At 52.3% G+C, this 25,955-nt stretch overlaps 1 protein-coding gene across 1 annotated transcript in view; it reads right to left on the reverse strand.

Annotated features, from left to right (window-relative positions):
- LOC111158609 (disco interacting protein 2 homolog C) overlaps positions 1-25,955 on the reverse strand; it is a 189,282-nt gene that overhangs the window by 41,477 nt on the left and 121,850 nt on the right. The window contains exons 24-30 of the mRNA XM_022520749.1: positions 24,597-24,720; positions 24,040-24,161; positions 23,505-23,616; positions 23,308-23,417; positions 12,350-12,480; positions 3,449-3,617; positions 1,403-1,573 (exon numbers count right to left, since the gene is read on the reverse strand). Coding sequence (XP_022376457.1) covers positions 1,403-1,573; positions 3,449-3,617; positions 12,350-12,480; positions 23,308-23,417; positions 23,505-23,616; positions 24,040-24,161; positions 24,597-24,720 — 939 coding nt within the window. The remainder of the gene's footprint in view (positions 1-1,402; positions 1,574-3,448; positions 3,618-12,349; positions 12,481-23,307; positions 23,418-23,504; positions 23,617-24,039; positions 24,162-24,596; positions 24,721-25,955) is intronic.

Below are 25,955 nucleotides of genomic sequence, written 5' to 3' on the forward strand. Positions count from 1 at the left end.
ACTGTGGGCTGCTGCATCTAACAAGGCACATAAGCTCTGTTGCCTCCTCGAAGCCAGAACTCGAAGTCCTCCTGACGCACCCTCGCCCTGAGCAGCGTGGCCATGGCTGGGAGACTGCACAGCCCCGTCCTGGTGCCCTACATCTCTACCCTCGGACACACGGACACTTGCAGCCAGTTTCCAATGCTAACCCTCCAGGAAAAAGGAAAACTGGCTGAACACGAGTTGAGAATAAAGCAAACCGGTGCGAAACAGTGTAAACTGTACACAAAGGGTTAAAGACACTGCCAAGATTCGAAAACTGCACCACGGGCCAGGACAGCCGCGCCACTCTGGATGTAGTAGAAGATTCAAAAAATCAAAATAAAACCCAACAAAATGCCTTCTGTAGCCAATGTTTCTGGAGTGACCTCGTCTGCTGGGTCACGTGGGAAGAGCCGGTTCTTGGCCACCATTTGCAGAGGCGTCCCAGCTCCGGGAGCGCTGGTGCGCATGGGGCCGCCCGGGAGCGTTCCACGGTCAGCCCTGGGGGAGCTGCGAGCAGAAACTGGGGGACAGTGGGTGGGCAGCACGGAGATCGGGAGGCAGCCTGAGCTGAGTACGTTCCGGCCCCCGGGTGAGTGACACTCCTACCCTACCGGTGTGTCAGAGGACGGGAGTCTGCAGCCGTGCCCAGGGCCGCCTGCGGCAGGTGAGGCTGTGGGAAGGGCACGTGGGCATGCCCCGTCCCCCCTCGCTGGCAGCCCTCCCCGGCCCTGGCTGGTGGTCAGCACGGATCAACGTGACTGTGGTAAGGGGTCGAAGGAAGAAAGGAGCAGGGAGGACAGTGGCAAGTGGCTCATGGAGGAAACACAAGCGAACACACACTCTCCAGCCATGGTTCCTGCAGGGGCATCCGCAGGGTCTGCCTCACACCTGTGTCCTGGAAACGCAGCCAGGAACCGCCCGGGCTACTTCTAGAAGCCGTCACGGCTGGACACCCCCGGACCTGCCCAGGGTGCTGGGCACTCCTCCTCCAAGACGCAGCATTTTTGCCACAATGAAGCATCTGTCTCCCACACACTCTTTCTAAAAAGCCTGACTTCAGGGGTCTGGGCCAACCACTACTCATGTTACCGAAGTGAAAACGTTTCAGGACAAAGTGAGAGCTCGGAATGCCAGCTATGAGTAACGGCTACTCACAAATGCAGACGGAGAAAAGAAAAAGGAAAAGGAAAAAAGAAAGACAAAGAAAAGAAAAAAAACAACCAACCAAACAAGTGTGCACCCACCACACGCATCAGATTACAAGGTACCTTCTACACTAGCCAAGCGTCAGCCGCAGAAACGACACTGCGCGGAGCGCCTGTCACTTCAGCGTCACTCTCCAACGGGAGCAGTGCCTGACCCTGAGGAAACCCACCTGCAGGCAGATGGCCAGGTTCACTCTGCAGCCGAAGGAGGTGCTCACGGCTCGCGGGTGCAGACCCAGGTCTTTAAAGAGCTTCGAGAAGGACTGCGTGAGCGCTATCCGAGGCCGCTCCTCGGCCACCACCACACACGTCCGCACGCGGGACAGGTCCAGTCCTCGCGCCTGCAAGTAACAGCAGTGAGAGGTCAGCCTTCTGGGGCCCAGGGGTGGGGCCTCCTTACCCGGATGGATACAGGCAACACGGACTCTGCACGGACATTCATTCCCGGGGCTCTGCGTGTCCCTGTCACTCCACTGTCCTGGGCCGTCCCAGCCGTCTTAAAGAACAGAAGGTGCAGGCACAAGGACGGGGAGACGCAGAACTGGACGAAATGATCACAGGAAAGCACTGTGGGAAGCAAGACACGCCTACGAGTAGGGACGCCTGAGAGCATGGCCTGGACAGAGATGAGAAAACCTATTCCCGATACAGAGTGGAAAAGGAACGTGTCTGGACAATGTCGGAAAGACAGCACTCCGTTAAGTGCCACGAGGCTGAGAAGGTCCGTTCGATCCTGATGACTGTACGGACTGAGCTCAGCTCGGGTCTGCACCGCGGCCAGTCAACGGAGCAAGGCGGCAGGGCTCAGAGGAGGACCTCGGGGAGCTGAGCACGGGGTTCTGGGGCTGGGGGCCGCAGGGGTGGGGAGGGAGGTGGGTGGTGAGCAACAGTGTGTAGCAGAACAGGAGCTGCGGAAGGACAACCGCCCCAGGCTGGACCCCACAGCAGCCCCCACCAGCCCCGGCCCCGGGTCCTGCTCTGCAACCTGGGCTCAGGGCCGGGACTCAGCCTCCCACACGCTGCAGGGGGACCCAGCTTGGGGGGCACAGCACTCTGGCCCCGGAGGTTCCTGCACGGATCTGATCTCACACGCACGGAGTCACACAGAAAACACTCTAGCTGGGTGACACTGGTGCTCGAGGGACGCATGTGTATCTTCGGGGAGGCCGTGCAGCCCAGGTCTCGAGGCGGTGCACCTGGAGCCAGAGATCCAAACCTTGGCTCCAAAACTGATTACGTGTAAGGACGTGGAAAGGGCACGTGTCTTCTCTGCAACTTAGGATTCCTCTTCCCTAACAGCAGTGCTTTCTAGCTCAGAAGCCCGTCGCACGGTTCAATCAATCAGTATGTCAAGGGCTTGGAAATATGTAAATATGTAATCAGTTTATAAAATAATGTAAGTGGAAATAATTATGTCTTATAAATCTCTTTTCCTATACGCATTAATAATTTCAAGCCATTACACGTTTGTTTATGTAGCTTAACACCACCATCATTGCGCCTCGTTTCCTGCTCGAGCTTGCTGCATTCAGTCCAAACAAGAAAACAATACTCAGGAGAAAAGCGTGATGCTTTACTCGTCGTGCCTGGATAACGTATGTGCCTACACACGGGTACACAAATGTCATCTGTGCGTACACGAAGACGTACCTCTGGGCGTACAGACAACGGGCAGCCGCTGGAGTGTAAATCGACACTGGTTGTGTGACTACCCCCTTCCTTACACGGGTAACGACTACCTCACCAGGAAAATACGTCTTTCAAATGCTACTGACTTAAATGGAGGGAAATGCTAATATTCTGGTTAGGACGCAGGGTCTTCAAGGAAAATAAAAACGAGCGGCTAAGTTCAACCCTACGGCTCGAACACCAACATCAGAATAAAATTAACTTCACCCAAGACGTGAGTTCAGACACAGAAGGAAAAGCAATTCGGGGCCTTTGCGGCAGAACTGATGGGATCACAGACACCGAGGGTTTGGGGTGCACAGCCTGGCCTGTAGCCTTTGGGGCCGTGGGAAGTTACTCACCTTATAAAACCAAGTTTTCACACGGAGCCGGTTTGGGGAGCTTCAGGGGACAGTGGATTACAGTTTGGCTTTTGTGAACGATTATTTTGCTTCAGAAGCCCTTCCCACGGCCCATGACACAGTGCCTCCCCAGGATGCTCGGATGTGCTCCCCAAAGCACTTTGAGGCCTGGGACGGGCGGCTTACCTTGAGGGACTCTGTCTGCGAGCCCAGCCCCTTGGTGCAAAGTTCCATGACTGAATAGGAGCAAAACGTGTCCCGGACTTTGTACTGGCTCACGGCGAGAAGCCACAGGGCAGGGCTGGTCTCCAGCTCGGAAGGCGGGATGAGAATGGACTGGTGCCCGGAGTACACGCTGCAGGGAGACACGGGAGGGCGTGTGAGGGCGCGACTGCGGCGCCTGCGGTCCGTTCGCGGGGTGGGGGGACCCCGCCATGGCCCCTCGGCTTTGCAAATACAACACAAACGTGTGTCACAGAGGTGCTGTCAAGGCACGAGACAACTACGGGAGTCCCCGTTCAGGGACCGCCTTTCGGGGAGCTCACCTGACCCTCTAGACCCCGAGGCTTACAAAATATAGGGAATGCAGGTTGCTTTTATAAGAATGTATGTTTTCTTTGGAGGGAGGTCGAATGAAGTCTTTTGTCCACTCTTGTGATCTCTGTGCCCGGCACGGGGCTTGACCTCTCAGCCCCACGAGGAAGGGTTGTGCATTCTGCTGAGCCAGCCGGGCGTCCTGTCTTTCTTTTCTTTTCTTTCTTTCTTTTTTAAACAACTGGCTTTTGCTGCATTACAGATGGAGCAATCTTAAAACCCTGCATGTTGGAAACGACAATTCAGAGAGCACGAACGTCATCCAATAGTGAGTGGTTCCCTGCTGGTGCTAAGCGCATTGGGATAAGACCTCGTAATCCCGGGCCGCTGGCTCTTTTGCTTAATTCAAGTTAATGTGTAAGCTGGGACGGCTGACTAGTCTGGTCGCCCATGAAGGGATCGCAGAGGAAGCAGCAGGAAACGTTGTGTGAAACACACACAGGCCTCTCAAAGCACAGTCAACGGCCACTGTTGGTTGAGTGAGTAACAGAAAGTCCCAAGTAAACCAGTTTCTCCTTCTAAGCCAGGGTACTTCCTCCAGGGAGGAGCAGATGCTGAGTTGAGAGGGAGATTTTAGAGGGAACTCTACGCCCTGAGCTGAACGCCCCCGTGGTCCCACCCCCTTCCTTCCAACCCCCCTTGGGGTGCTGGCCGAGTGAGGGACAACCACGAGCACGAACTTCAGCAGATCTCCGAGGCTCTCGGGTACTTGCAATTAATACCCATCAAAGACCCTGTTTTGGCTTCGGGAAGTGCCTTGGCCCATTGCTATGCAGCCCTCAGAGGCCCCTTCCGGAAGGACCTGGCTCTGATGCCACGTGAGGGCTCAGGAGCCACCAGCCAGCGGCCACCTGGACCCTCACCCCGCCTTGACCTGTGACCTGCTCACCTTCGCAGGTGCGGCCCCTTCCTCGCGCCCCACACCTTTCCACGGTTAACGCCAGGTCGCGACAGCTTTCCGAGGCTCCTGTCAAGGACGTCACTCTCTCTCACACACAGCCCCTCCCCTGTAGCACTGGGTCCTTCGCTTCCCAGCAAGACCACAAACCCCACCAGCTGCTGAGCGGCGGAGCACACTCCAGCAATGCGCCAGCATGCACGGAGGGAACCGAGTATTACTCGAAGAAGGATGCTGGATCATCGGGTGGGAGCTAATTTGAAGTGGCAAGTTCATTCACGAGCATGTCTGGATCTCCCTTGTTCCTTCTGAGAAAGGACATCTGGGGACAGACAGTCTGTTTAAAGGGCTTCCCACAGCCCAGAACAGAGTCAGAGGCAGATCTGGGTCGAGCGGGGAGGAAATGTGCCGAGATCCGAGGACACACTGTGGTTCTCAGCCCCAGGAGAAGGTCAGGACAGCCCAACTTCCACATGTCCTCTGCGATCCTGCCGCTACGGACGTTCTGCGGGCCGCACAGTCACCCAGAGCGGCGCCCACCTCCGGGACAGGGCAGGAAGTCACCCTTGCGGTCAGTGTGGCAAACCAGGGAAGACCCCGTGCCCATGACTGTAGCAGTCGACATTCTGTCAGTTTTTCTGCAACGTCTGTCTTGCAGAAATGAACTCATTAATTTCTAATCATTTCTAATCACTGAAGATCACTTTATACTAAGGTTACTCAGGAGCCCAAACGACACGACCATGGATCTTTCTGCGTCAGGAAGTCCCGCCCCGGTTCCTACAGCTGCCGCGGCAGCCACCGCCAGGAACGTCCAGTGATGTGGCCTAGAGCTCGCGGCTTGTGGAAACCAACTCTGACGCAGACGTCCTTCTGTCCAGAGCTGAGGCTCTCGAAAAGCAGTTTCCGTCTGGTGTGGGAAGCTGGCGTGTCCTATCCGTGGTCTCACTTTTGAGGCGTATCACATTATTTTCCAAGTAACCGTCCGAGAATCATACACTTGGGGTCTGAAACAAACCAGGCATCTCCCTAGCTGCGCCCCTGTGTCTTGGGGCCAAGGGACGCCACCGCCCCGTACGCCCGGAGGTCCCACAGAGCGTTTGTGCAGACATTTTCCCCAGGGCTGTAAGACACAACGCTCTCTTCCCAGTGGTAGGCAGCCCCTGGGAACTGGACACACACATGGGGCAACCCCCGTGGCCTGGTTGGTGGAGGCCGGCGTTCGTTCTGCAGCCCTGGGCAGAGTCTCCCCATCTGTCCCCCGCCTGAGCGTCCAGGTGCAGCACACACACGTGCTGCTCCTCTGAATGAGAGGCTTGCCTGGTGGTGGACGTGTTAACGCCAACACGAAGGAGAAAAGAACCAAGCACAACAGAATATCTTCTTCCGCTAAACACACAAGAGCGATCCCAGGGATCAATTATGGCTCCCGCACAAGGCAGACAAGCCCGCACGTCACACTCCTTCCCAGCAGGAAGCACGCGGCTGCTTCTCCGAAGTGCTGGGGCAGAGGTCACTCAACCTGTTCATGAGCCGGGGTCGACAGTACACCCAACTAGGTCTCCCTGCACGGTTTTTACCGCAGCTCAAATTCGCGCGGTCGTGGGTTCTCGCACTTCCAGCGCTCACGCCAACACCTTCAGGACGTCTGAGCCCCTCGGCTTAGGGCATCAAAGTGCGGGTAAAACCTGACCACGACATTCCTCTTATCGATGACAACGTATCTCTGTATTGTTCCCAGGGTTTTATTTTGTAGGTTCTATGTAAGGAGATCCAAAATGCAGGAAACGGAATGCAGAACACTCCGGGTTAGCCTCCTCCAGAACAAACGTCAGGATGAGCGGTCTGCTGGGTCACAGATGTCCCCCACGAGAGGGCTGGGGTCCCTGTGTGGAGTTTGAGGCTAGAGAAGAGTAAACACACTCGGGAAAACCAGGTTTGGTGCACCTCTCTCCTCATTCCCACCAACCGGCTGGGACTCGACATCAGGAACAAAGTTAACAAGTGCCAGCAACAGAGGACAGATGGAACCCCTTCCTACGTGCCCTTCCCTTGCTCAGCCCAGCCAAGGTCGATGCACTGGTTCCCTGACTCACCAGTACCAATCTCTGGGCACCAGCCACAAACACGTCCTCAGACAGGGCAAACCTACCGGGCAGCAGGCTGCTTGTACTGAGGACGATGAGTCCCTAAGAATTCCTGTTAACCAGAGCGAGTCTAGTCTAGATGCGAACCTCGGACAGAACAAGATGATTAAGGAGACACGGGGGAGTATTTTCTCCACATCTGTGGCTCGCCTCTTGGTTCTCCTGACAGTCTTTGGTAGAGCGGTAACGACTCATTTGCATGAAGTCCATCCTATCACGGGTCATGGGCTTTTGGTGTCACGTCTAAGAAGTCACCACCGTGGCCCAAGTCATCTGGGTTTTTCCCTCTAGGAGATGAACGTTTTCATGTTTCACATTCAGGTCTAAGATCCATTCTGAGCGAATTCTTGTGAAGACGGTAAGGTCTGCACCTTTTTTTGACCCACTGGCACGTTCTATGGGTCTAAGACCCATTTTTCTGGCACACAGATGCACCGTTGTCCCCGTGCCCCTTGCTGAAGAGACGACCTTGGCTCTGCTGCATGGACTTTGCTCCTCGGCCACAGACCAGTCCGTCTCTGAGCTCTCTGTAGAGTGAATCCTGATATAAGTCACAGGCTCTGGTCATGACAACGCATCAACTAGGATCCTAGATTCTTAAAAAAAAAATAAAGAAGTCCCACCCGGGCAGGAGACGCTGATGACGGGGGAGGTGGTACGTGTGTGGCCGTGGGAGGTCTGTGGGAAAGCTCTGCAACTTCCACTCAGTTTTGCTGCGAACCTCAAACTGTTCTGAAGAATAGTCTATTTGAAAAAAGGAAAACATGGCTGACTAGGAGGAAAAAGAAGACGTTTTGACACATAAAATTTCACACCTGTCATTTGGTGATTTCAGTTTATTAAGCGGAGAAAACCAACCGTCAGAACCTGGGCACTCGGGCCTAGGCAGACCGTGGCTCACCACAACACACGTCACCCTGCCGTGGGCGGGGTACCGTCCGCAGGTGCGTGTCACTGACCCCGATGACAGGCTGTTCTCTTGTTTCAAAGAGTCTTACTGAAGCACCGCGTGAGCACCATGAATCCCACGCCACGTGAGGCGCGGAACTGGAAGGTTTTCCCCATGTACAGAGTTGCGTCCTCACCGCAACGCAGTTCCAGAATGTTCCCAACCACGTGGGCTCGGCCCGCTTCGCCCCCCAGCCCCGCGCAACCGCGGCTCTACTCCCTGTCCCCGTAGAGTGGCCTGTCCCAGACACTTCCTATAAATGGCGTCAGCGATACAATCACAGAATGTGTGGTCTTCCGAGTCCGGCGTCTTTCTCTTTGTGGCTGTTTCCGAGGCTTATCCACACGACAGTGGCATCGCACCGCGTGGATATGAACCAACACCGGTCATCTTCTCACCGGCTGTCGGACCTGTGCGCTGCGTCTTTCTCTTTCTGTCTTGTTTTTATGAAGGCCGCTGGGCACATTTCATACTTCACAGCTTTGGATGTTTTCCCTTCTCTTTGGTGGATGCCTAGGAGCGGAACTGCTGAGTCATACTGGGAGTTTGACTTTTAAGAACGTGCCGAAGTGTGGTTTTGCTATTTTACCTTCCCGCCAACAGCCTAGACTTCCAGTCTCTGCGCACCCTTGGTTACTGCTGCTCTATGGTCTAACTGAAACCGGAAAATACAAGTTCTTCAGCCTCGTTACTCAAGGGTTTGTGGTTGTATCTGCTGCGGTGGGTATGGAGTGTTAGCTCACTGGTTTTAATTTGCATTTCCCTAAAAAATGTGAAGCATCTTTTCATGTGCTTGTAAGTCATCTGTGTATTTTTGGTGAAATGTCTATTCAAACCTGTTGCCCATTTTCAAATCATGGTGAGTGTCATCTTCTTGAGCTTTGAGCGTTCATTCTGTATCTGGTTGGAGGGACTCTACCCGGTCACGATTTGCACGTTTCCCCCCAGTCTGTGGCTCATATTTCCAACTTTCTTCAGAGTGTCTCTGGTGTGCCCATGTTTTAAATTTTACTGAAGCCGCGTTTTTGTGATTTCTCTTATGTATTGTACCTCTGACACCACATCTAAGAACTCTGTCTAATTCAAGATTATGAAGACTGACTCCTGTCTTCTTCTAAAAGTCTTAGCTCCTACACCAGTGTCTGCAACCTGTGAGTTTACTTATATGATGCAAAGTCAAAGTCCCACATTCCCAAGCATCATCCACTGAAAACACTACCCTTTCGTCCTGACCTGCCGCGGTACCTTTGTTGAGAAATGACATGACCACACGTAGGAGGCCAAGTGTCTCGACCCCCAGTTCTGTTTCACCAGCTGTTTTTCCTGCATCTGCCTTCCTGTTACGTCCGTGCCGGCCCACCCCGGTCTGGGCACTGCAGTAAGTGCTGGAACTGGGAAGTCTGAGTTTTCCAACTTAGTTACTCTACTCCAAAATTGTTCTAGATATTGTGCATTTTTTTTAAACTTTAGAAAAAAGTTGTCCACTTCTGCCAAAAAAAAAAAAACCCAAAAAACAAAAAACAAAAAAGTCCTGTTGACATTTTTGACAGGAAGTACACAAAATATCTAGATTTATTTGTGTAGAATTTCCATTTTAACAATATTGAAACTTCTAACCCATGAATATCAATGATCAGAAATCCTTTTTAAGATATATTTGATCTTGGGGCCCCCGGGGGGCTCAGTGGGTTAAGCCTCTGCCTTTGGCTCAGGTCATGATCTCAGGGTCCTGGAATCGAGCCCCACATCAGGCTCCCTGATCAGCGGGGAGCCTGCTTCCCCCTTCCTCTCTGCTTGCCTCTCTGCCTACTTGTGATCTCTGTCTGTCAAATAAATAAATAAAATCTTTTAAAAAATTTAAAAAAAGATATATTTGATCTTAAGAGTGTTTTGAAACAATTGTTTTATCATGATTCTCAGAGAAATAATCCTCTATTTTATGAGTGAAGGGAACTTTAGGATGAAGACACAAAAAACCATTTGTATTAAAACTTTTTAGAATTGTTGAAACCATTGCAAAGTTACAGAAAACTTCTAAGTGGAAATAACTTTTTCCACTTAGAAAAAGCGTCCGGTGGTGGGGGGGCGCTGACCTAAGACGCCATCAGCCCCAAATGCGTCTGCAGGTGTTTCCAGGAAGCAAGTTTACTTTTCTCCATATGACCAACTAGGATTCCAAAATCAGGAAATGGATACATTTCTTCCCCGAAGCCTCGGACCCTGTTTGCTGGTTGTCCTGACAGTGACTTTTACAGAGAAATGAGACCTTTCGGAGACCCGTAGGTAGACGCCATCAGCCTGCCTGCTGGGGTCCTTAGGGCTCCCGTGACTCTGACCCTGGCGGTCGTGGTCACAGACAGCAGCAGTGGGCATCCCTCGACCTAGGCCTGAAGCTCTCTGGGCTCAGTGGTTCAGGGAAGGGTCTTTGTCAGGAGGACCCTGGACGTGAGGCTGTTTCCCTCACTGCAGCTCTCTGGGTGATGCCCAAAGGCCCCGTGTCTCTGCCGTGAAGGTCGTCCCCCTACCTTTATAACTAACTATTGTCTAGATGTCCACTCTATCAATCAAGCTTTCAATTTGTTCATCTGTCTGAAGAGTGAGATAATTTCCTATTTTATTCCAAGTGTTATCTACCTTAATCTTTCATTTTGATGCTGAAATGCCCCCAATTTGACCAGTGGGAGCCCCTCAAGGACACGTCACCCTCCCAGCATGCGGGCTTCCTCGCACGAAAAGACAAGCAGGTTCACCTTTTGAGCATTTCCTGCACCAGCCCTGCACCGGCCATTTCCCGAGGGAACACTCGCTCATCGGAGAGGACGGCAGTGTCCACGGTACAGACAGGCACGGGGCATCCTCTGCTCTCCTGGGGAAACGATCCCAGGTCGGGCTTTTCAGCCAGTTTGTCTGGGTCTGCTTCTACAGGGACTCCAGAAGGAAGCAGTTTCCAGTTCTTACATACGTTCATCGTACTGCTGCGGAGGCCATCACCGGACACTGTGTCTCAGGACTTCGGAGCGAGTTTGCAGGGAAGATGCTCATTAGCTACGGGCTCCTTACAGCCCCTGCCACGAGCTCCAGCGTGTCCCCACTGCTCTGGTGCATGTCAAACCCTTACTTCCCCGCCTCCAGGCAGTCTCTCTGGTGACGTCACGAGGGTTAGGCACGGCAAGCCCCGGGGTGGGAAAGCTCTCCATCCACCGGCGCCTTTGCCAAGGGACACACAGTCCCCTCTAAAGTTGGTGGTTCAGGACAGGCGTCCTTCTCACCTGGCCCGCTGCTGGAATGCCATACTCTGAACTACTGCGCAAGAAAACTGACCCGCGATGCGACTGCCTTGTATAGTGAGGCAGAAATCACTAAATAATTTAACTGAATTTGCCCTCTCAAAACTCTGATTGTTCTAATTAGAATGAATTGCAAAAATTTGGGTTTTTTTTTCAAAATTGGTTTTTTCAAAGATACAGGACTGGATTTTAATCCCACTTGGTACTATTACATAGTACGAACGCGTAGGAACAATTGCTTTCCGAGGTGCACAATTGCTTTTCAGACCTGAGAGAAGACGTGAGAGACCACTAGGAAGCAAGGAGGTCGTGACCACGTTCACACGGTAGCTTCTCGGTGTTAGATCCACACGGAGGCACAGTCACGAGACTGTGTGCACACTCAGCGGTTTATGGGGACATTGCGTTGTCCGGTAGCTGCTTTAAAATGCTGCACGGAACACGGGGGCAGAGACAACTGGAAGGAGAAATGAAACGGAACCGTCCGACGGCGGGTCTGTGGGGAGCTGGACGGTGGTGCTGGCTGTCCCACGGCGTCCTTCACATCCTTCCACATGCTTCCAGCGAGGACGACCCGAAGAGCGTAAGTACGCCAACGTCCAGAGCAAACTCTGCCAACACCAGTGGCGCACACTTCTTGGCGTCACGAGGCGGTCCAGCCACTGAGGTCCTCCAGTTCCCCGCGCTACTCTGCGCTCCCTCAAGTGTCTATGGCGAACACGTGTGTAGAGTCCGAGGAGATGCTGGTGCGGCTGCCCATGAGCCCCGTCTCGGCAGACCCTGCTGAGCCCGTTCCCGGCTGGCCCTGGGGGGGCTCACAGGGAGCCCCCCACTTCCTGCAGCTGAAGTCCCTCCCGCCCACGGCACGGAGGCACCCGAAGCAGGAGGGAGCCTGACGTACCCACCGACTTAATACACACCCCAGACGGGGGCTCACGGCAGAAAACCGAAGCCTCGCCAGCCCCGACCAGGCAGCCTCCCAGAAGGAGCCAGGCCTGGGGTCTGCACGGGCCTCAGCCCTCACTGTGGAGCGTGGATGCCACCGCGACATGCCTGCTCATGCGGGGCTGAGGGGGGACGGGACAGCGGCCCAGCCGACAGTCAGCCGCAGCCCGCCCCTCGGGAGGGACGGCCCCCACCGACGCCGCTGTCCACTCGGGAGACGGTCTGAGACGCGGACGTGGCTGGGACGATGCTCGGGAGCACACTCACCTGCAGAGGCACCATAGGACGAACCCGAGTCCACAGTACGGGTCCAGGCAGATGGCCACTTCTCGAGAGGGGTAGAGCTCACACTGCAGCTTAATGGAACGGCAGAAGGCACTGGTGGCTGCGTGAGACATCTGCAAGACAGCGAGGTCACCCTCAGTGCCTGGGCCCCAGCCCCAGCGCCCCTGGTGGGCGCAGGGAGGCCGCGGCAGAAGCCAGCTCCGGCTGTGCGGGAGGACTGGGCGGCCACTCCCGGCGTCCTCCTGTTTGCAACGCCCACACACGGCTCCTCCGGGGCCCACGGACCTGGCAATCCAGCAGCCGAAGGAGCCGTGTCCGGCCCTCGAGAGGCGGGTCAGCTCATCGAGGCTTGTCCTGCGGTCCCGCAGTGCCGCAAGGAAGGGGGGAGGAGGGACACACGAGGGCTCGGGCCCCTCTCCGGGCCGGGACTGCGTCTGACGTGCACACGCCTGCCGTGTGACAGGGCCTGCGGCACCGGGGGCGGGCGTCCCAGGTCTGTGATCAGGGAGCTGGGCTCAGAGAAGGTGGTTTGCTGACGGTCACACACACCCGAGCTGGGTCACGGCCAGGGGCGGGAGGCGCTCAAGTCACGCGCCAGTAGCCACGCTCCCCTTGCCCCGTGTGACCGAGGGGACAGGAAGGCGCCCCCAGCCAGTCTGTACGTGAGGGATTACATAATACCGTAAAACGTATCTGATAAAATCAGTTTCCTCACAGAAACTTACTGGCCAATCCAACCTGAGAGGAAAAGGAAAACTTTTCCAAGTTCGTGGTTTCAAACATGTCTTTGGCTCCCCTGAAGCCGACGTCCCCCAGGGCTGAGCTGTGCGAGGCGGCAGCGAGCCCCCTCCCACGCAGGCAGACCCAGCCCCACGTCTGGGAAAAGCACCATTAGTCATCCCAGCAGCCGGGGAGACGAGCTGGGACGGGGGACGTTTGTGCCGTGAACGTGGGAGCAGGGTCCGCGCTCCGGCCAGCGGGTCTCATCGCGGGTGCTGCACGGAGTTCGCGAAAGGCAACACAGAATTACTCTAGAATCTAACACACGAGCGGCTCCTCTGGGCTTGCTCTTAAAGCCACATTTGCTTAAAGAAGAAACAACACTGGGTTAATGAAACATTCCTTGAACCTCCCACCTGCCGGATCCTGTGAACAAAACCCTCATCGCCCAGAGGACCCACATGCCCACTGAAGTTAGCCTCCCCGAACCCCGCTCTGCGCAGGCACCGCTGGCAGCAGGAACAGAGCTCGAGCTCAGCTCAGCGAACACTCATGTGCCGACCGAGGACAGGCTCTGTATCGGGCTCTGTATTAGGTGCTCGGAATATAAAAAACAATAAAACACAGCGTCCAACCTCGTAACCCCATGGGAAGCTGAGAGAGAACTCTGTTAACGGCGGGGCCGTGAGCTCCTGGAGAGCCCAAGGGGAGCGGAGAATGGGCTCTCCCAGTGCCCTGGGGCTCACACGGGGCTCTGGGTCTTCAGGTGAGTGAGCACGAACAGATCTCATCACAGCGGCAAGGACACAGACGAAGAAAAAAGCCACCAGGAAAGCTGAAGGTCTCGGGTCCAAGTTCAACACCGTCTTGGACCCTGTGGACACCACAGACCCGCAGCGCAGGCTGGGAGGAGGAGGCCCGGTCTCATGAAGACAGAATTGTGCCTGGATTAAGAACCGTTTTCCATAAGCCCCAAACATAAGCCCTCAAGGCCTGCTCTGAGACACCGAGAACACACGTGGTCAGGTGGGGGCTGAGGGCATCTGCACTTGTTTCTCGGACGTGGTTGGGACTTCTCATGAGAAGGGTTACTTTCCCGTGCAGTAAGACGGCTGATGGTGAAGTGAAGCAAGCGTCCCCGGCCCTGGCGAGCATCAGCGGCACGGCTCCCCGAACGCGAGCACACTCGGGGGAGGGGAGCTGCCACAGCTCTCAGCCACACGTCCCGTGCGGGAGCCCAGAGGGCGACGAAGCTGAAGGGAACAGCAGAGGCCACGTGGGGCCCCCACACCACGTCCTTGTCGACGTCGTGCGAACGTGGTGCAGGCGCCACCAGGAACGCCGGAGTCCGGGCGACACCTCGGACGAGTCCGGGCCAGAGCGCTCGAACAGAACGTCAACTCGTGCTCAGGGGTCTGACGCGGAACCAGACGTCACGCAGAGCCCTTGGTGGAGAAAACGGTTTACTGGGGAGACTTCTCTCTCCACTCTGGGTATTTAACGCAAAACTTAATGACATTCTTGTCCAAAAGCTGATACTGAACGAACATTTCCAGGAAACATGGTGCCAACGGCAACCAAAGAGGCAGAAGGGATTTCCCTCGGGACAAGACTGTAAACCAGGTGATCTCCGCTGGGTTTACGCCTCTTGGGATTCGAGGCAGACGGGTTTTCGTTCCCTGACATCACAGTGTTTCGTCTCAGGTACTCATCAAACAAATTCAATGTCAGAAGTTCATTAAGAACTTCCATAAACCTGCAGGGCACCCGAGCGGCACAATCGGTTAAGTTGCCCACTCTTGGTTTCGCGCCAGGCTGTGGTCTCAGGGTCGCGAGATCGACCCCGAACAGGGCTCCACGCTCAGCAGGGAATCTGCCGGAGATTCTCTCCCTCTGCCCCCACCCCCCGTGCACCACTCTCTCGCTCTCTAAGATAAACACGTCTTTAAAAAAGGGAAGCTTCAGTAAATCTGAGAGAAAGCCTCGTGACTCGTCTCGCTGGGATTACGAGTGCTTAGACTTCCACTGAGTGGAGGGACCGTGAGGTACCAGCACAGGTCGCTCGATCACTCTTTCCAGCAGAAGCGCCTTTACCGAATCGAGAGGTGACACAACGGCCCTCTCTGCAGACGGTGAAAACCGGAGGATCACGTGTGCTGCCCTTCGGGGGTGACTGGGGGAGGCTCGGGCCGCCTGCGGCACTGTGCGACTCACTTATCCTGACCTGAGAAGAGATCTGGACTCCGAAAGGCTTTTGAAGGGGCACCCGAGTGGCTCAGTCAGTGACGTGACTGACTCCGGATTTCAGCTCAGGTCACGATCTCAGGGTCGGGAGATCGAGCCCCAGGCCGAGCTCTGCTCCGCATGGAGCCTCCTTGAGACGGTCTCTCCCCCGCCCGCCCCTCTCTGGGGGTGTACACTCTCTCTCAAGCAAGTAAGTCTTCAAAAGGCTTTTGAGACTGTTTTATTTTATACCCACTTTATTTGTGTGGCACCTCAGATTCTACTGAAAAGCGGAGGAGAGGATTCTGGGAAGACGGTCTCCACAGCAACCCGACAACAACTGCGTGGGCAGAAACTGAGGAAACTATTTCGAGCTCTGGAACCTGCTAAGGTTTTTAACTTCCAGGGGAAAGCTCGGGCAATGGTGATTAATCTTGGAAAAATGAAAACATTGCCACGAAAAAAGAAGTTGTGGGCACTCACGACGCTCGGACTGGACAGGAAAGGCCCAGGGAGTCCTACAGGTTGAAACAGAAAGACACTGGATACAGCTGGAAGTCGTCTGAATAAATCAGAGTCTCAGTAAAGGTGAGTACGAGGCAGCCATAAAAGCTATCGTAATCCTGGCTCACCCGGGGGGCTCAGTCGGGTGGTGCAGCTCAGGGCATGATCTCAGGGTCCTAAGATGGAGCCCCAAGCTGCACTCCACGCTCAGCAGGAAGTCGGCCTGGAGGCTCTCCTTCTGTCCCTCCCTCCCCTCCTCTCTCTCCCCACCTCTAAGACAAATAAATAAGTCTTTAAAAAGCTAGTATATTCCTAAGAATACTTTATAACTCTACCCTTCATTTTCTACGTGATTTAAGAGACTCACATGGTAAAACAAAGCAATTATAAGTCAAAAAACTAGTACTGTAACTTTGGGTTTAAATTCCACCCCCCCCCCCACATAACGGAGAGATCAATGCATTTAAAAGAATTATTACTACATATTTTGGGCCACACAGTGCATAAAGACATAATTTTGAGACATCAGCAACTGAGAGGCAGAGATGGAACCATTTTTTGTGTCCCTGAAATTAAGCAGGGATAATCCAAACTGGAGAGTTACAACTGTAGGTTGCCCAACCCAATCCTCACGGTCACTTCAAAGACAAAACCTGTAGGAGATATACGAAAGGAAATGAGAAAGGAATCCAAATGTTTCACTACAAAAAATCAACTAAGCACAAAACAAAAGAGTAATGCAGGAAATGAGTAACAGGAAAGTTGTAAGACATATAGAAAATAATGAGCAAGATGGCAGAAGTCCCTTCATTGAAAAAAAATTATTTATTTTGGAGAGTGCAAGTGAGGGGAGGGGCGGAGGCAGGGAGAGTCTCAAGCAGACTTCGTGCTGAGTGGGGAGCCGACACAGGGCTAGATTTCACGACCCTGAGATCATGCCCTGAGCCAAAATGAAGAGTCGGGACACTTAATCAACTGTGTCACCCAGGTGCCCCAGAGCAGTCCCTCCTTACCAGCAATTGCTGTAAGGTGAACAGATTAACTCTCCAAAGCCAGAAATTGGCAAAGTGAATAAAATACATGATCCAACCATATGCTACCTACAAGAGACTCATTTTATTTTTTTAAAAAGATTTATTTATTTGAGAGAGAGAGAGAGAGAGCAAGAGGAAAAGAGAGAGCAAGCCTGCAGGGATGGGGCGGGGGAGAGGGAGACAGAAATTGGAGCAGACTTTGCGTTGTGTGTGGGGCTTGATCTCATGACCTGGAGACCACGACCCCAGCCGAAACCAAGGGTTGGACCCCCAACCAACTGCGCCACCCAGGTACCCCCAAGAGATTCATTTTAGATCAAAAGACAGAAATAGCTCGAAAGTGAAAGAACGGATAAAGGCATCCCACGCCAAGAGTGACCAAACGAGAGCAGAGGTTGCTCAACTAGTATCGGACACGCAGACTTCCGAAGGGACTGCACGGGACAGGCAGGGGCGTCATGTATTAACACAGGGTTCGGCACAGCAGGAAGATCTGACGATTGTGAACATCACGCACCAGGCAACACACTGTCCGATGATGAAGCACCATCGACAAATGACGCCAAAATGGACAAAACTAAAGGGAGATATTGACGTTTCTCCAGCGACAGAGACTTCAACGGCCTACTCTCGGTAATGGTCAGAACAACCAGAAAGAAGACACGTAAAAAAATAAGAAAATAGGGGACTTAACCCAATAAAGCAGAGACGTGAGGGACAGAGAGCACCTTCACCCACAACAGGAAATACGCTGTTCTCAAGAGTGCTGGGGTCACTTTCCAACACAGACCACAGTTTAGGCCACAGATTAAGTCTCAATAGTTTAAAAAAGATAGAAACTGTATGAAGTATCTTCTCCAAACACAACAGGATGAAGTTAGGAGTTGGTAGAAGAAGGAAAACCAGAAAACCCACAACTTCTGAAATTTAAAAAATGCACTCTTAAATCACCACAAGGAAAATCAGAAAATACTTAGACACAAATGCAAATGAAGGTACAACATCCCAAAACTTACAGGACACAACAAAAGCAATGCAATGCAGAAGTTTATATAAATCAGTTATGTTAAAAAACCAAGATATATCTCATACCAACAAGCTAACTCACGACTGAAGGAGCAAGAGAACAGACTGAACTCAGAGCTAGCAAAAGGAAGGAAATAATAAAGATTCATACAGAGATAAGCAAATAGAGTGGAGAAAGAGAGATAATCTATGAAAGCAAAAGCTGGGTCTTTGAAATAATCAACAAAACAGACAAACCTTTAGCTAGATGGACTAAGAAAAAAGGAGGGAACACTCAAATTATACTAAAATCAGGAATGTAAGTAGGGACGTTTCCTACAGATTCTACAGAAGTAAGATTAATCATGAGAGAGCATGAACAGATGTACACCAACACACTGCAGAACCCAGACGAAACACAGAAATTGCATTTCAGGGAAACTGAAACACAAATTATCAAGAAGGAACACAAAACCTACCAACACTAAATCATGAAGAATAAAAAATCTGAATAAACTTACAAGTAGTAAGAAGATCCAATCAGTAAAGAAGATTTCCCAACAATGAAAAGCCTTACACCCAACAACGTCACTGCTAAAATGAACGAAATATTTAAAGATGAACTAATACCGGGGCACCAGGGTGGCTCAGCTGGTTAAGCCTCTGACTCTCTGATTTCGGCTCAGGTCACGATCTCAGGGCTGTGAGATGGAGCCCACATCAGGCTCCACTCAGCAGGCTCCACTCACATAGTTCTATGTGCCCCTCCTCCGAATGTGCGTGCTTTCTCTCTAAAATAAATAAATAAATAAATAAATCTTTAAAAAAAAAAAAAAATACCAGTCCTTCTTAAACTTTTCGAAAACACTAAAGAGAAAGGAACACTTCAAACTCATTCTTGAAGGTCAGCATAACCCAGGTACCAAAGCCAAAGACACTATAAAAACAGAAGACTACAGACCAGTATCCCTGCTGAACACTGATGCAAAAATCCTCAAAAAAGTACTAATTCAACTTGGTAGCATATTCAAAGGCTTATACATCAGTAGGGTTTATTCCGAGAAGGCAATGTTGGCTTTACATATGAAAACTCAATCAAGTGGGGCGCCTGCCTGGCTCACTTAGAGAAGCATGTGACTCCTGATCTCAGGGTTGTGAGTTTGAGCCTCACATTGGGTGTAAAGATTACTTAAAATAAACCCTTTTAAAACATCAATCAGGGGCGCCTGAGTGGCTCAGTGGGTTAAGCCTCTGCCTTCGGCTCAGGTCATGATCTCAGGGTCCTGGGATCAAGCCCCGCATTGGGCTCTCTGCTCAGCGGGGAGCCTGCTTCCCTTCCTCTCCGCCTGCCTCTCTGACGACTTGTGATCTCTGTCTGTCAAATGGATAAATAAAATCTTAAAAAATAAAATATCAATCAATATGTCACATTAAAAAAAAAGGGGGTATAAAACCCATACGATCATCTGATTATCTCAATTGATGTAAAAAAGAAAAAGTGTCTGACAAAATTTAAAAACCTTTTAAAAGAAAAACACTCAATAGACTAAGAATAGAAAAAGGGCCTCAGCATAACCAAAGCCACATACGAAGAAGACAGAGAACATCACACTCAGTGGTTTTGAGTCTTCCAAAGCAGTAGCTGTAGCTACAGTCGGGAACAGGGCAAGGAGGCTGGTCTTCACCCTGTCCACTCGACATTGTACTCGAAAGTCTAGCCCAAGCCGTTAGGAAAGAAATATAACCACAAGGCATTTAGGTTGGAAAAGCAGAAGTAAAATTGTCTCTGTTCATAGATAAAATGAACTTATATGTAGAAAACACTAAAGATTCCACACAAAAATTATTAAAAAATCATAAATTCAGCAAAGTAGCAGGATAAGAAGTCATTAAGCAAATATCACTTGCATTTCTACACATTAAATGAAAAATCTGAAAAGAAAATTAAAACAAGTCTACTTAGAGCAGCATCAAAGCATCAAATGCTTGGGAACTAACCCAATCAAGGACGTGCAAGACTTGTAACACTTGTAAACTATAAAATATTGCCAAAGTCAACGTCCACAATAGCCAAACTGTAGAAAGAGCCGAGACGTCCGTCAACAGATGAACGGATAAAGAAGATGTGGTGTGTACACAATGGAATACTATGCAGCCATCAAAACCCCCAAATCTTGCTGTTTGCCACAAACGGGGATGGAACTAGAGGGTATTACGCTAAGTCAGAGAAAGACATTTATCATACGATCTCTCTGATATGAGAAATTTGAGAGGCAGGGCGGGGGGTTGTGGAGGGAAGGGAGGGAAAAATGAAACAAGATGGGATTGGGAGGGAGACAAACCATAAGAGACTCTTAATCTCATGAAACAAACTGAGGGTTGCTGGGGGAGGGGGGTCGGGAGGGGGGTGGGGTTACGGACATTGGGGAGTGCGTGCTATGGTGAGTGCTGTGAAGTGTGTAAGCCTGACGATTCACAGATCTGTACCCCTGGGGCAAATAACACATTATATGTTAATTAAAAGAAAGTTTAAGAAAAAAAAAGAAAGAAAAAAATGTTGCCAAAGAAATTAAAGACATAAATAAATGGAAACGTATATCATATTCATAGATGTCAATACTACCTTAAACAATGTGGACTCAATGCAGTCTCTGGGTGTTACTTGCAACTAATGAATCATTGAACATTATGCCAAAAACTAATGATGTACTATACATTGGCTAGTTGAATTTAAATCAAAAAATTTTCAATGATATTTTTTGTAAACTAGAAAATGCATCGTAAACTTCAAACAGAATCTCCAGGAAATTTGACTAGCCAAAACAATCTTAAAAAATAAAGTCAGAGGACACACACTTCCTGATTTAAAAAGCTTCCTACAAATACACAGTAGTCAGAATAGTGCAGTGTAGGGACAGAAGCAGATGCACAGATCAATAGGGCACAATGCAGAGCCCAGAAAAAAAACAAAACCCTTGCATTTATGGCCAGCTGCTTTTTTACAAAGGAGCCAAGACCATTCAATGAGGGACAAGACAGTCGTTTCAACAAAACGGTGCTGAGAACGTTGGATCTCCACATGCAGACGAATGAGGGTGGACCTTTACCCAAAACCACATAATTGGTGGTTTCAGAAAAATTAACTCAAATTAGATCAAAGACAGAAATGTAAGAGCTAGCACAATAAAATTCCTGGAAGAAAACTTGAGACAAAGCTTTATGACACTGGGTTTGGCAATGATTTCTTGGATGTGACCAAAGCATAGGTCAAAAAAGAAAAAAAAAAAGAACATTGGACATTATGAAAATTGAAGAATTTTGTGCATCAAAAGACAGTACCACGGGACAGGCGAGGGCTCGGCGTTTAACGACCAGCGTGTACAGAGAATTTGTAAGACTCAACAACAACAAAAATCAAGCAACTCGAGCCAAAGGACTCGAACGGATACTTCTCCAGAGAAGATGGACAAACGGCCACGAACTGCAGGAAAAGATGCTTAACATCACTGATCACTAGGGAAGTGCCACGCGGAACCACAGAGGGACGGCACTGCGTGTCCCTCAGGACACTCACGGCTATGAAACAAGAACCCAACCAGAGAGCGCTGAGAGCTGTGGCTGGGGGGAGCGGATGGTGTGGCCGCCACGGAACACAGCGTGGCGGTTCCCTCCCAGATTAAAAACGCAGTGACCACACATATGGTCCAAAATGGCATATACCCAGAAGACCTGAAATCAGTCTTTTTTTTTTTAGGACTTCATGTATTCATTTGACAGGGAGGGAGGAAGAGCGCACAAGCAGACAGAGAGGCAGGCGGAGGGAGAGGGAGAAGCAGGCTCCCCGCCGAGTGGACAGCCCCACGCGGAGCTCAATCCCAGGACACCTGAGCCCAAGGCAGACGCTTCACTGACTGAGCCGCCAGGCAGCCCTGAAATCAGGGTCCTGAGAGACGCGTGGACATCTCTGCTCACAGCAGCATCTCCTACTAGAGCCAAGCCTTGCAAACAAGCCTACTGTTCGCTGACGGACAAATGCACAGGCCCAGTGGGAACACGTTCAACGGAACGTCCCTTAGCCTTAAAAAGGAGTTCGGGGGCGCCTGGGTGGCTCAGTGGGTTGAGCCGCTGCCTTCGGCTCAGGTCATGATCTCAGGGTCCTGGGATCGAGTCCCACATCGGGTTCTCTGCTCGGCGGAGATCCTGCTTCCCTCTCTCTCTCTCTGCCTGCCTCTCCATCTACTTGTGATCTCTCTGTCAAATAAATAAATAAAATCTTAAAAAGAAAAAAAAAAAAGGAGTTCGGACCCCGCAGCAACACAGCTGAGCCCCCGGGACATCACAGTACATTTAATGAGCCATGCACAGAAGGACAGTGCCACGGGACTCCATGTCTGTGGGGTCCCAGAGTCGTCAAAATCCCAGAGACGGAGGGAGATGTGGGTGCTGGGGGGAGGGGCGGGGGCTCTTGGCCAATAGGACTGTCAGTTTCACAAGACGCGGCAAGCTCTGGGGGCGGACGGTGGTGTGCCCCACAACAGCGTGAGGGTTTTTAATGCGCCTGAACCACAGGTCGGTGAATTTATGTGACATGTATTTAACAACAATAAAAAATTGAAAAAACCGTAGAGAAAGAGAATTGAGGTAAATGACACAAATGGAGGGGTCAGACCGCAAGGGTGGGCCAAAGGCTTCCTGAAACTGGGGGAGTCCCAGTCCCCCAACAGAGACACTGCCCGCGCCCTGAGGGTCCCTGTGAGGTGACAGCCATGGCACGTCCCTGAACAGCACGGGGGTGGGAGTGCCCGCCCCCGGCACAGAGGTTTCTTACAGGGCTGCACCGTAAACGTTTCTCCTCTCCCTCGTGACTTTTCCAACACGATTTTCTCTCCCTGGCTGACTTTACTATGAGAACACAGTGTATAACACACAGAACACCCAAACGAGCTGCTAATGGACTTTGTGTCCCTGGTAAGACCTCCGGTCAAGTGGGCTCCAGTAGCTAAGTTCTGGGGGCGTCAAAAGTCGTACGTGGATTTTCGACTGCACAGGGTGGGGTTCTCCTAACCCCCCGAGGTGTCCAAGGGTCACCTGCAGCCCCGTTCTTTGGTAGGAACGAGGGTCAGTGGTCAGCCAGCCAGGACGGAACGCAGGCTAAAAGGGCAAGAAACCCCAGTGCCCAGAGTTTTAGAGCAGAGCACTGGGGTTTGAGAACCAGCAAGGAAGAAAAACATGGCTAATGAGGCTATGTTTACGCCCCAAGAAATAGCTGGAACGTGTGCAAAGAATCGGCCAGCCCAGCTCCCCATGGACACGGTCCCACCGCCTCAGGAAGGGCGGGCACATGCCGCTCTCCCGCACCCTTTCAAGCCCGTGCTAGAGTCTCGCTCCCAGAAGAGCATCGGGGACGGCCCCGGGTGGCTCGGGACCGCACAGCGTGCAGACCGGGCTTCTCACCTTCACTCCGGCGAGCATCCCGGTCGTGGACACGCTGAAGTCCAGATAAGCGAGCGTGTCTGGGTTGGAAGGTTTGTAGATCTGGGCAGGCCGCTTCTTTGGCAAATCGTCTGGAGCAAAACAACGGCGTTAGTATACCTGACCCAGTGGGAAAGCAGACGAGCCCACATAAGTGTCTGGCAGGCCTGAGGACTGACCTGTGTCCAGGATGGGGGGCCAGGCCCTGACGTCGACGGCCGCCGCCGCCTCCCTGGACCTCAACAACTTGCAGATGAGCTGCGTCGTCATCAAGCAGGCGGAGCGGCTCACCTGCAGGCAGAGGGCTGCTCACTCCACTGCGCCGGCCGTCCGGCCTCCGAGCACCTCTCCGGGTGCGGTGGGTGAGGAGTTCCTTTCTCCAGGGCTTTCCGGTCCCAGTGCACCAACAGCGCCATCCCCAAAGAGCTGAAATCCTACTTCCAGAACTAGAGGGTAGAGGCCACACTGCCTCCCTGGCCCTGGAGCCAGCCCTGCCCCAGGATTTCAGAGCGAGAAGTCCCGGCACTGGGGTCCTGGCAAGGGGGGGGGCCTGGCACTGGGGCCCAGGGGGGGAGCCTGACACTGGGGTCTGGCGAGGGGAGGCCCGGCACATCTGGGCAGTGGGGAGGCCTGGCACTGGGGCCCTGGGAGGGGCAGGTGCCCGGACACTGGGGTCCTGGCAGCAGGGAGGCTGGCGCACAGGGGCAAGGTTACCTCCACGATCATCTTCACGGTAGGCAACGTCGTTGCGATGTTCTGTGGGTGAGGGGGGCGGACGGTGATTGGCACGCAGCCCGCGTAGAGGCAGCCGTAAAATGCCGCGATGAGGTCTATCCCTAGATGGGAGAGGAGCAGACGCGCTCACTCACACGGTCGTCCCAACCAGGTTGCAGCCCGCGGCACGGAGACTGCCAGCCGAGTCTCTGCGGCCCGTGACCTGCGGTACGCTTTGGCTGTAACTTCCCGCTGGCCTGTCCCCTCGGAGCAGCCCACAAGTGTGATTTCTGTCGTTCCTCTAAGCAATGACTTCATTCTACAGTGACCTGTTCCGTGCAGGACTGAGTCACCGCCCATCCCCCGAGCTACCTCAGCTACATAACAAAATATGTAGGTACAGATGCCCGCAAAATCACCTCTTATTTATGCCCTCCGGTCGCTCAGCACGCACCACCGTCCCCACCAGAGGCTGTGAGCAGAAGCGGCGAGCCCCCCGGAACGCAGGGCCAGCGGCAGGGCCCCGCACACGCGCCCGTCCCTCCCCGCCTCTTCACCTGGCGGGTAGACAAGAGCCACGTGGTCCCCATCTTGCAGGTGTCCTCTCTCCATGAGCATCACGGCGATCTTCTCGGCTCGTTTGTGCAGCTGCACGCACGTGAGTGAGCTCGCTATCGTACCCTGGGGGTCACAAGAACAAGGGGGTGAGGTGTTTCTGAACACAACAGGCTCTACTGAGAGCGTCTGCAGGTTCCTGCCAATTCCTGTACTTGAGACACACACACACGCGGATGTCAGTGTGTCTGCACACCTGTGCGACCAGCAACGCTCAGCTTTAGCACACAGTGGGCCCCCCCAGAAGACCCTGTGCCATGAGCAGTCCCTTCCCTCTCCTTCCCATTGTCAGCACCGAAGAGGCATCTGGATACACTGGTGTTAGCGAGAACACTTTAGTTTTTACAAGATTTTATTTACTTATCTGTCAGAGAAAGAGAGAGAGAGAGAACACACAAGCCGTGGCACAGGCAGAGGGAGAAGCAGGCTCCGCACTGAGCAGGGAACGTGACGCGGGGCTCGGTCCCAGGACGCTGGGATCATGACCTGAGCCAAAGGCAGACGCTAGACTGATTGAGCCACCCAGGTGCCCCAAGAAGAAATATTCTAAAAAACAATTACTTGGGGCGCTTGGGTGGCTCCGTTGGTGAAGCGTCCGACTCTTGATTTTGGCTCAGGCCATGATCTCAGGGTTGCAGGGTGGAGCCCCGGGGAAGCATGAAGTCAGCTTGAGAGTCTCTCCCTCTCTCTGCCCCTCTGCCTGCTCACATGCTCTTATTTTCTCAAATAAATAACATCTTTTAAAAAGAAGGACTTGCTTGACCTAAGAAGTAGCTAAACTAAGGAAATACGTCAACCTGGTAATTCTGGGACCCCAGGGCAGTAAGAGTCAGTGAGGAATGAACAGGAAAAGTAGACAAACTGAAAATATTTTTACAAAACACCACGTCAGAAGTCGAAAGGCCTAAAAACAGATAAAACAAAGCCATAGTGAACAAACAAACAGTAAAGGGAAAAACGCACGTCGAATTCACTTTATGTAGACTTTAAATACGGAGAAACAGACGGAAGACGCGTTTGGACCAAACAACACAGCTGCAACCTCGTGAGGTTCTACAATTATTTCAGAATCAAGAGATGAAGGAATTAAATAAAACAGAAACACTGCGCTTCACGATCAAACCCTATTTTAAAGGGACTCACAGGGTGAAGGGCCTTCCTGGGGCCCCGGGCACAGTGACAACACCGTCTGTTCCCACGCAACAGCGAGTGGGCCAGCGGCCACGGGAAGAACAGTGAGACGCCGCAATTTTCCGGGAATGCACATGTCATGTGCGGAGAGTCAAGCCCCAGGCAAGAGC

The sequence above is a fragment of the Enhydra lutris genome, unplaced genomic scaffold (genome assembly GCF_002288905.1).
Source record: "Enhydra lutris kenyoni isolate GAN:26980312 unplaced genomic scaffold, ASM228890v2 scaffoldscaffold61, whole genome shotgun sequence".
Classification (NCBI taxonomy): domain Eukaryota; kingdom Metazoa; phylum Chordata; class Mammalia; order Carnivora; family Mustelidae; genus Enhydra; species Enhydra lutris.